Source organism: Lactuca saligna, chromosome 6 (genome assembly GCF_052625555.1).
Source record: "Lactuca saligna cultivar CGN05327 chromosome 6, ASM5262555v1, whole genome shotgun sequence".
NCBI lineage: Eukaryota > Viridiplantae > Streptophyta > Magnoliopsida > Asterales > Asteraceae > Lactuca > Lactuca saligna.
The window spans coordinates 172,622,932-172,633,491 of NC_136422.1; the positions used below are offsets into that span (position 1 = coordinate 172,622,932).

Below are 10,560 nucleotides of genomic sequence, written 5' to 3' on the forward strand. Positions count from 1 at the left end.
ACAGGACCCCAGTGTGTTGGGACGAGGTTGGACACCGGGTCATGGGGAGCATTGAGCTAGTGCTCAAGACTACTGGATTGATTCAGCAAGTGCGCGACCGGTTGCGAGTCGCACAGAGCCATCAGAAAAGTTATGCTGACCGACGGCGTTCGGATCTCGAGTTTCGGGTGGGGGATTTGTATTGCTAAAGTGTCGCCCTAGAAAGGGATTATCAGGTTTCGAAAGAGGGGCATGTTGGGGCCTCAATTCATAGGCCCGTTCAGGATCACAGCCTGAGTGGGTAGGGTGGCATATCGCTTGGAGTTGCCAGAGGAGCTTAGTTAGATCCACAACACCTTCCACGTATCTCAGCTCCGGAAGTGTGTTGCTGATAAGTCCGCAGTTGTTTCCTTGGATGACATTCAGGTGGATGGGAGCTTGTATTATGTTGAGAATTCGGTCGTCATCTTATATAGGAAGATGAAGGGTCTTCGGAACAAAGAAGTGAAGTTAGTAAAGGTACAATAGCAGCACTGGAAGGGCTCTTAATGGACTTTGGAGCCGGAGGAGGAGATGCGGGAGCATTATCCCAAACTTTTTATAGCTACAGACTTCGAGGACGAAGTCTAGTCCAAGTAGGGAAGAGTTGTAACACCCTAAATCTGGTATGTATTGAAACCCTTAAGAATTACATTTTAGCATAATTGGTCCTTTAAGTACGTTGGGCGTACTTAAGTGTACGCTTAGCGTACTATGCATGGCTGGTCGCGGAGGAGCTGGAGGTACGCTGGGTGTACGTGCCAGGGATCCAAAACCCTAATTTTCGGACATGAGGCCTATTTAAGCGACCTTAAGTCCCTTGGACTTAACCCTAGAGAGCCTCCACAGCCTTAGAATGTCCTTACACTCTAGAGAAACTTGTGAGACCATTTTGAGCTTTAAAAAGTGCATTTGTAGCCCTTTTAGGTTCATTCCCATAAGAAGAGGTGGTTAAACAAGCTTGGAATGAGTTGGTGCTTCAAGATCCTGCATCATAGTCATCTTGCAAAGCTTTTGGAGGTCAACAACTTGGACCTTTCATCTTAAATTTCTAGATTTAGTTAGGTTTTTATACCTTGTCCCTTTTGGTTGATTTTTGGACCTCCATTTGGGAGTTACGCAACTCCAGAAGGTGGGAGTGACATATCTGATGTCCCTTGACCCTTTAGTATCATAAAAATGGAGTCTTGATGGGAGTTTTGGCCTCATGCATGGATTAAAGGCCTTGGAAAGACCTTAATGGAGGTGGTGGGTGTATATAAGGCATGCAAAGGCATAAAGTTTCCAACTTTATGCCTTAGGACATCTTAACAGACTTAGATCTTGCTTTTGGACGTAAAGGAAACGAGTATTAAGCACTGAATGAAGAAAGTGCTTAAACCGGTTGTACGTTGGGCGTAACCCAATGCACGTCGTGCGTAGTCCCAATCCAAGTACGTTATAAGGCATGCAAAGGCATAAAGTTGCCAACTTTATGCCTTAGGACATCTTAACAGACTTAGATCTTGCTTTTGGACGTAAAGGAAACGAGTATTAAGCACTGAATGAAGAAAGTGCTTAAACCGGTTGTACGTTGGGCGTAACCCAATGCACGTCGCGCGTAGTCCCAATCCAAGTACGTTGCGCGTACCAGGATGGTACGCCGAGCGTACGCATTGCAGATGGGCCAAATCTGTTTTGGGCCTTTGAGCTAGTTGGGCCTCATTTGATCATTGGGCATGGTATATTCTAGAAATTATGAGTCATATATCTCTAATGAGCTATGGATATATTGATTGGGCTTTATTATGATTCAATATTACATTACAAATTTACGAAGTTTTCAAAATATATTAATTTTGGTTTTTTTATTGTAGAAAAAAATAAAAATAAAAACGATCAATTAGTATATTTAATTTTTTTTAATTGAAAACAATGTTGAAAAAAAAAAAACAAAGCGATTAACCACTTGTTTATATGAGTAATTAAGTAGCCGAAAAAAAGTCAGTTAAAGCATTTGACAATCATATCATTATTGAATCTTATAACCCAATTTAATTATCTATCGCGACCCTCATGAAATCTTTTGTTCTCAATTGACCTTTGACTATATATATACACACACAAATATATCTTTTGTCAGTGGTTTACATACACAACACACTCAATATTAGATCAGTTCATAAAAAAAATGTCTTAATCCCTTTAGCACTAAGAATGTTGCTCAAATATGTGCATCGTATTTAATAGTCATGAATCCCCAAAACTTTCTACCTGTGTTAACAATTATATAAAAGAGAATATCTACCAAAAATTACATAAACTAAATTAGGACTTTGATAGAAAAGCCTCATTTCCTTGACTTTCACTATTAAGTCAAAAAGAAACACTGACACATAGCTTAGCAAATTAAGTGAAGTCCTCATTAAGTACAAATTGATATCACTAATCATCCATTGATGAAAGCTTGTAAGAAGCTTCTGCTTTTGCTTCTTCCAATTTTGCAATAAGATCTTTCATGAAAGAAGTATTAGTTCCATGAGTAATGCGTAACACATCAACTGCTTGTGTAAGTGACTTAATAGCTTCATCAGTGTATCCAAGTAACCTGAAAATTTTATAAACTTTGTATTAAAAAATAATGTTAAGGAAGTTGAATATATACAAAAATAAATAATGTACTATTATTACAAACCATTCAAGCTTCCCACACGTATAATATTGCAACCCTCTTAAAGGATGGAATTTAGGGTACACTCCTGTAATTAAATAGAATACTCATGGTAAATTATTATTTTTAAAATTGGATTATAATGATTATGGATGATACATTTGCAGTTGATAATGTACTTTCATAAACTGGGATAGTGAGTCTACAATATGTAAGTGCTTTCTTCCAATCTTGTAACTCCATTAATATCTGTAAAAAAAAAGTGTGACATTTATCAACTATTTAACTTTTTTTTAAAAAAATATATGTATAAAAAGGATTAAATGCATTACTTTTAATAGAGTTTCCCTTGTACGCATTAGATTGATTGAAAAGGAATGACAAAGCTTCACTTGGAGTTTCTCAACCATTAAATACATGTCAAGGGCTTCCTTGTTATCTGAAATCTAATTAAGGAAGATTTTCAAGAAATGAAAAAACAATTAAAAGATATCCATTTTCAAAATATATATATATATATATATATATATATATATATATATATATATATATATATATATATATATATATTAATTACATAGAAAAAATTAAAGGATACGACAAGAGGAAAGTGCTACGGATGCCTTGTTTGACATTGTTTTTTCTTCACTAGCTATCTTTACAATTTCTTCTTTCTCCCTTACAACCCCACATTTTTGGCATTTAAATCCTTTACTTTCTACAAACAAAATTATAAATAAATAAATAAACAATATCAACACTACAAGAATCAAAATCTCATGGATTAATACCAATATCACGAAGCAAGAAACCATTGCATGTGTGATTCTTGCATCTGTATCCTTCAAGAATTGCACTTTCTTCAATATCATCATGCTCACCCTTCAATCATTACTCATAATAACAAAATGTATTTATAATTTGTAACCAATAATAATACCAAATATCTAACAAATAATGATTTTTTGTGAAATAAGTAATAAAGTAGAATGTAAATTACCAGTTTTATGCATCGAGGACAACTGCAGATGAAGAAGTATTGGTCTTTCAGAGCTTTTTGTCTAGTCATGGTGCTTCCTGCTGTCTCTATGTAACTTATCAATACCTTTATATTATTGTTATTATTATTATTATTATTATTATTAGAATAAATAATCTGATTCTTAAAAATAAAAGAATCTAGAAAAACATACCTCACTGCCTTTTGGTATTGTTTGCATAGCACGTACAGTTGCAATTCTGCCCTCGAATACAAGAACTGAATTTGGAGAGCAGCTGTAAAATCAAAGTCAGTGAAGTTTCAAAGAAGAAAATACCATTTTTACCCCTGAAGTCACCTGTGATTTATAATGGAAACGATGGGATATAGTCCGGTTCCTAATGGTATCAGCTCACTGTCACAAATTGTATGTGCATTGCATGCGAGCTGTATATGAATGTGATTAAAATAATATGTATTATAACATTGTATAGAAAACATTGTCATTACTTGTGGATAATTACCCTAATCCAACAAAAAATCAAAATAACACATTGTACCTTGGAGAAATTCTCTGCAATCTCTTTAATATTGAGAGTAGACCACTGGAGTATTATATTTACAAGACTTGCCATTTGTGCATATAACACCAACTGCATCTCTTCAACTTCCGAGATATCTTTATGAAAATGTGTCAATTTTTACAACAAAAACCATTGAAACTTAGCATCACAATACATGAAAATTTCCAAATTCAAAATGATTGATGGATATGTCATATGTATAACCAAATTATAGTTAGCTATATAATTTTATTTATAATACCATTAGTTGATATCTGATCATTTAAAACAGGTAATATATTATATCCAAAATTATTGGGAAAATGAATCACAGAAAAAAAAAGGATACGAGATACTAAATCTTTCACCAGATTGTAGTTGTCTGTCACACTAGTAGGAATAACCTGCCATTAATGCTAGTGTTAAATATATATATATATATATATATATATATATATATATATATATAGAGAGAGAGAGAGAGAGAGAGAGAGAGATTCACCTTTTCATTCTGCAACTTCCTGCGTAGGTAAAGTTTAACCATTAAACGTATAGAAGGTGTAAGAGATTTTATTCTATTTTTCTCCAGTTTGGCAAGAAGTTGGCATTCAAGTCGATGAACCTTCCAATCAGATGTCTAAAATGATCACCAATGAAAACATCATATTAAGAACTAACAAGAAAGATAAGATGATTTAAAAAATAATGACTTAATGCAAGCAAATAGCAACATATTTTCATTTAGTTGTTTGTTATGGCATCGTAGACTATTGTAATTTGAAAAACCTACCCAACGATAATTGGGTAGAATTTTTCAAAGTAGAATGTCCAAATGAAAGAAAAAAGAAAGTACAATACCTTGATGAGAGAAAATTAAAAGTAGAAAGATGTAACAGAAAGAAATGAAAGGAGGATGTGATAATAAACAGATTGATGGAGGTAGAATGCTAGATAACAACATGAAGCAAAATATACCTGGCATTTACTTCCACAATACCAAACAACTTGACAGGATGAACATCTCTTCACATTACTTGATGTAAAACACCAATCGCATCTGGATTTCACTGGAGTTTTGTTTGGTACAGAAACATAAGGTTCTTGAGATAATATAATTTCTCCTGTAATGTAAGAATATAAATAGAATGATCAACATCCAGCCCACACAAACATGTTCTTATTAGTGTTTAATTGTATCGGTTTTCAGAGGAACCCATTTTGACCGGTTATCCAAACCACGATTGACCCGTTTGCAAGCTACAACTGAGGGATTAAGGTTTAGAAATTGAGAGATACCTGGGGAATATTCTCGAGTAGTGAAGAGGCAGCGACCTTTCTCCGGAAGTGTCGAAACTGATAGACCATGGTCATGTAGCAGGAGCTTCTGCAAATCTTCCATAACGAGCACACAAGACGGCAAACAGAGAGAAACCAATGAAACCCTTTCAGTCCTGTGATATATCAATTTAATTAATACAATATTAATGAAATAACAACTGAATTTTATTTTACATATATTAAACCTAACAAATATTATGTACCGTGTAATACATGGATTTTAAAAAAAAAAAAAATAATATATTTTGTAAGCAATATGTTTAATAAGGATAATGATTTAGAAGGGTAATAAGGTTTCTAACTTGTCCGTATTAGGTCACTAAGGTTTTTTTTGTGCGTATTAGACCAATATGGTTGTTATTACCGTTTAGAAATAATCCTTTTACCGGTTTTAACGGGTAAAAAGGACTATTTCTAAACAGTAATAATAATCATATTGGTCTAATACGCACAAAAAAACTTTAGTGACCTAATACGGACAAACTGGAAACATTATTACCCTCATAAGTCATTAACCCTAATTATTTAGAAAACATGCTTACTAATCAATGTGAATGATTTGTTTGACTGAAATAGTTGCTTCCATTTAAACCTATCTCACAACCCTTCCAGAACTTCTAAGTCTAGAAACTCATATGATTGATGATCTTCATTACATAAATATGCAACATTTTATCAATAACTTCTTTTTTGTCATTTAAATGTTTACATGAACACATCCATATGTACAAAAACAAAATCTCACTTTGATACCTCCTATCAATGTCTACATTTGATAATGAATGGAAATGTAAAACCAACGGGGACTTGTATAGGATGTCTATTATCAATTATTTTATAAAAAGCAAAACCACAACATGAACTAAGAAACTGAAGTTGCAAAATGAATAAAAAAATCAGCACATAAACAAATACATACATACTATATACAACACATAAACGGAAGTTTATAAAGCATGAAACTTAATGACAGGAAAAGTAAAAAACTTAAAGGAGACTTTATAGAAAGAAAGATCACCCTTACTTGCCACAAATGGTTGAAGACATCAACAAGAAGATCAATCTGACCATAGAATCCACATGTTGTCTGATCATGACTTTAATAGATGAACTACTGAAACGTAAGAATTGTTGTTGAACTCTATTAGCATTTGAAAAGGGAATTAGGGTTCCAGAGAAGACGACGAAGGGTTAAAAAATATTTTGGACCATTTCTCGATTTGTGTGTGTCATCCTTGCGCAGGGGCCATGCTAATCTTCTCTGTATCATTCCGTTCTCAATGTCTTTAAAATTAGGGTTAATGACTTAGGAGGGTAATAAGGTTTCCAGTTTGTCCGTATTAGGTCACTAAGGTTTTTTTGTGCGTATTAGACCAATATGGTTGTTATTACCATTTAGAAATAGTTCTTTTTAACCGTTAAAACCAGTAAAAGGACTATTTCTAAACGGTAATAACAATCATATTGGTCTAATACGCACAAAAAAAAAACCTTAGTGACCTAATAAAGACAAACTGAAAACCTTATTACCCTCCTAAATCATTATCCCGTTTAATAATGTACAAAATTGATATAGCCATTTACTTCGGGCTTTTCAACTTGAATTGACAATCCTTTGCGATTCTGCCTAATCAGACGTCTGGTTTTTTCCATCTGATGATCCAACATCGTTTAAATCATCAATTGTACTTCAGCCATTGTTATCGGCTCAGGTATTGCTGTTACAACCAGTGCTTCCTCAACCACAGGTGTTTGATTCCTGTTTTCGTTCACGCTTCCAGCTCCACTTCTTGTTCTTGCCATTCTTGATTTATACACCGAATAATGTGATTTTAGATGTTCATTCATGGTACATATTCAAATCATCCTTGTTACTCCGAAACGTTTACATGCTAGTTCTAATATCGTAGTCGTACGCTTAGAATCCTAAACACATAATGTTTCCAGATCCAGCCGGCAACATACCATAGATCCGAACAAACAATATCATATATGGCAAACATAAAGCATTTAGCACATAAAAGCATTTTAGACATTCTTCCTAAAATATACTAGTGCTCGTGTCTTAAAATATGGTAGACACTCATCTCACAATCATCGCTTAGCATTCTAAGTTTAAGTCTAGAAATCCTACAAATTTCTAGTTCGCTTAAACTAATGCTCTAATACCAACTGTGACATCCCCAATTTCACGGCCACAAAAGACCAATTTGTTTATGCTTTGTATTTAAAATCAGAGTAATCATTTAAAGAAAATTGTTGCGGAATTTATCCCCAAAACAAAATATGATAAAAATTTATCAAAGCATTTCTTAAAGAAAATTATTTTCATTATATAACAAAATCTCGGGATGTCATGTTCTGATACAGACACATAAGCATAAACAGAACTTACATTTATTTACACTACTAATTTACATCTCCTTTAATCTCTTAGTGCAATATGTCTTCGTATTGATACATGTGATACAAAGAAAACTGAGTGGGTCAGGCTTGGGAGCCTGGTGAGCATATAGGGTTTTCAACCCACAATAATATAACTATTATATTCAATCATCAAAAAATCAACCCAATTACCCATCCTCATTATCTTCTTTATTTCTTAAGGTTTTACCCTAAGAATCGACTATTCTTCCTTTATTCGTTCCTAAAGGAATTGGCACCATGGGTCATCTACACTGTACTAAATCCATAGCTACCATCGTTTCACTATGGATTTAAGTCCATTGCTGCCTGAGGTTAATCTACATAGTACTAAATCCATAGCTACCAAGGTTCATAGTACTAAATCCATAGCTACCAAGGTTCATAGTACTAAATCAATAGCTACCATGGTTCATCTACACTGTACTAAATCCATAGCTACCATCGTTTTATTATGAGGCACTAAATCTATAGCTGCCAGGGTTTTTAGAGTACACTGGTGAACATCAAGTCCACAACACCTACAAGTTGCGAGCTTGCTAGTGTTCCACTGGACTGTCTAGAATAGTCCATGGTTGTCATCTTTACTCTGCTGAATGACGGGGGCCATCGTTTGGGTAAAGGTTTCACTCATTTTTAACCTATCACCCTCATATGATGATCTATATCATCTTTCGTCTCATCCTCAAACTCATCTTTCATCACACACCAACTATTTCATCTACTCATGTTCTACACAACATATTTGTAGATATAAATTACATATATATAATTTAAATTATTTAAAAACATGTATAAAACATTTGTTCAACATCCATCTCAAGTAAACAAACAACGTGTAAACACATAGCATGTATTTCATAGCAAATACTTCATATCTATGTGGTATAAGAAAGTAACTATACACTCACGCATATAAACAACAACAATATATATATATATATATATATATATATATATATATATATATATATATATATATATATATATATACACACACATAACGCATATTTATAAAATACTTCATATCTATGTGTAAGATGAAAGTGACTATACACTCACTTGATCAGAAGATGATCGGACAACCCTACGACTTATAGAAGTAGTATTCTTAGGTAGATCTTGAAGATCTTCACAAAAACCGGGCTCTTCGCGGGCAGGGCTTCGGTTCGGGAATCTCACTTCTCGGGATCCTGGGGGCTTTGGAACTTGCTTCGGGGCTTGGGAATGATACCGGGGCTTTGGGATATAATTGGCACGCAAATCGAGGCAAAAACTAGAGAGAAGAAAGAGTTTGAACAAAAGAAATCGGCAACTCTCGCATTCTATTTATAGGCTGATGGGTCTGGGATTACGTTGGGCATAATTTCCAAGTACGTTGGGTGTACTCAGTATGCTGGGCGTAATTCCCAAGTACGCTGGGCGTACTTAGTACGCTAGGCGTAATTTTGGTTACGCTGGGCGTACGCTTCGGATAAGCTTTGGTATGTGTGCCACGATCTTCAAAAATTCATAACTTTCGCATACGAGCTCGGTTTTCGACGTTCTTTATATCCACGTAGGTGAGATTATGCTCTACAACTTTCATTTAGACTCTGTTGGCTAATTTTGAGTTTATTTTTATTATATTATTTTTAGTAGGCCGGGACAGGAAAACTCCGTTATAAATTCATAACTTCTTCCGACATCCGTTTTCACCTATTTTTTTATCGTTTCACTACAATTAACGAGATCTTTGATTCTCGTTTAGATTGTTTCGGGTAAAAATTGCTCGATCTTAAATCGAGTATTCGGGCTGCATACTCCTAAGCTGAAACTTAGAAAAATCATAACTTCCTCATACGAAGTCAGATTTTGACGTTCTTTTTATGCACGCTTACGGTTTAACGAACTGGACGACTTTCGTTTAGATTGCTAAGGCTAAATATTGCTCTAACGTAAATTCACTATTTACATCGCGCTGTGTCGTGTCGGTTCTGTCGCAAAACTTCGATAGGTCATAACTTCTTCGTTATAACTCGGATTTCGGCGTTCTTTATATGCATGGAAACAAGGTAACATATAGTATAACTTAGTTAAGATTATTCATTCTAAATAATCTTTCATCAAAAATCCATTTTTGATGCTTATCGTCTCTAAATTGACTAGCCCTGATCTACGGGCGTTACAATTATCTCCCCCTTATGATGATTACGTCCCGAAATCATCAACAAAATAGGATTCATATACTGACTCCATACGTTAACTCTCCATCCTAAGTAATAACTGTGATGCCCAATCTTTCATCTGCTCTTCATGCTATGTTGGACTTTCAGTCGTAACCTTCAAGTTACAAAATAAATCCTTATTGTGGACTCCTTCTTCTTCTCAGGATAAATACATTCCTTTATCTTTTGTAATAGACCGATGGGTCGTGTCCCGATGACCTCTCATCGTAGTTGGACTCAATTTGGTATGACCGCTAGGGTCAGAATATCAATCATCTTTTTAGTCATTACTGAAACAATGGTAACGACATACTTGAATAAAAACGAACTCAATTACAAGCTTCTTGGTAACCTTGTGACTTTCCCTGATCCAAGCGTGAG

General features: G+C 34.5%; 1 protein-coding gene and 1 non-coding gene across 3 annotated transcripts; both read right to left on the reverse strand.

The window, feature by feature from the left end:
* Positions 1-2,180: 2,180 nt before the first annotated feature.
* SDG37 (SET domain group 37) lies at positions 2,181-5,675 on the reverse strand. Of its 2 annotated transcripts, none has more exons than XM_078961532.1 (14): positions 5,507-5,675; positions 5,186-5,331; positions 4,713-4,847; positions 4,560-4,614; positions 4,208-4,326; positions 4,006-4,094; positions 3,862-3,943; positions 3,669-3,773; positions 3,460-3,550; positions 3,267-3,386; positions 3,001-3,107; positions 2,848-2,917; positions 2,693-2,756; positions 2,181-2,605 (listed from the first exon to the last, which is right to left on the reverse strand). In XM_078961532.1, the coding sequence occupies exons 1-14, from the start codon at positions 5,607-5,609 to the stop codon at positions 2,443-2,445; spliced, it is 1,449 nt and encodes a 482-aa protein (XP_078817658.1). In that variant the 5' UTR covers positions 5,610-5,675; the 3' UTR covers positions 2,181-2,442. The 2 variants fall into 2 exon arrangements, with proteins under 2 accessions (XP_078817658.1, XP_078817659.1); XM_078961533.1 differs by having other exon boundaries at positions 2,467-2,605; positions 2,828-2,917.
* A 1,070-nt stretch (positions 5,676-6,745) lies between these two features.
* LOC145003553 (U6 spliceosomal RNA) lies at positions 6,746-6,850 on the reverse strand. Its single transcript, XR_013662009.1, has one exon. It is a non-coding gene; the product is annotated as a U6 spliceosomal RNA (small nuclear RNA).
* Between the last annotated feature and the right edge of the window lie 3,710 nt (positions 6,851-10,560).

Excerpts from the sequence above, each read along its gene's own strand:
- SDG37 (XM_078961532.1), bottom strand. The coding sequence starts at position 5,609 with ATGGAAGATTTGCAGAAGCTCCTGCTACATGACCATGGTCTATCAGTT. Across the intron at positions 4,615-4,712 it reads GGAAGTTGCAGAATGAAAAG|GTTATTCCTACTAGTGTGAC; the intron begins GTGAATCTCTCT and ends CATTAATGGCAG. Across the intron at positions 2,606-2,692 it reads ACGTGTGGGAAGCTTGAATG|GTTACTTGGATACACTGATG; the intron begins GTTTGTAATAAT and ends TAAAATTTTCAG.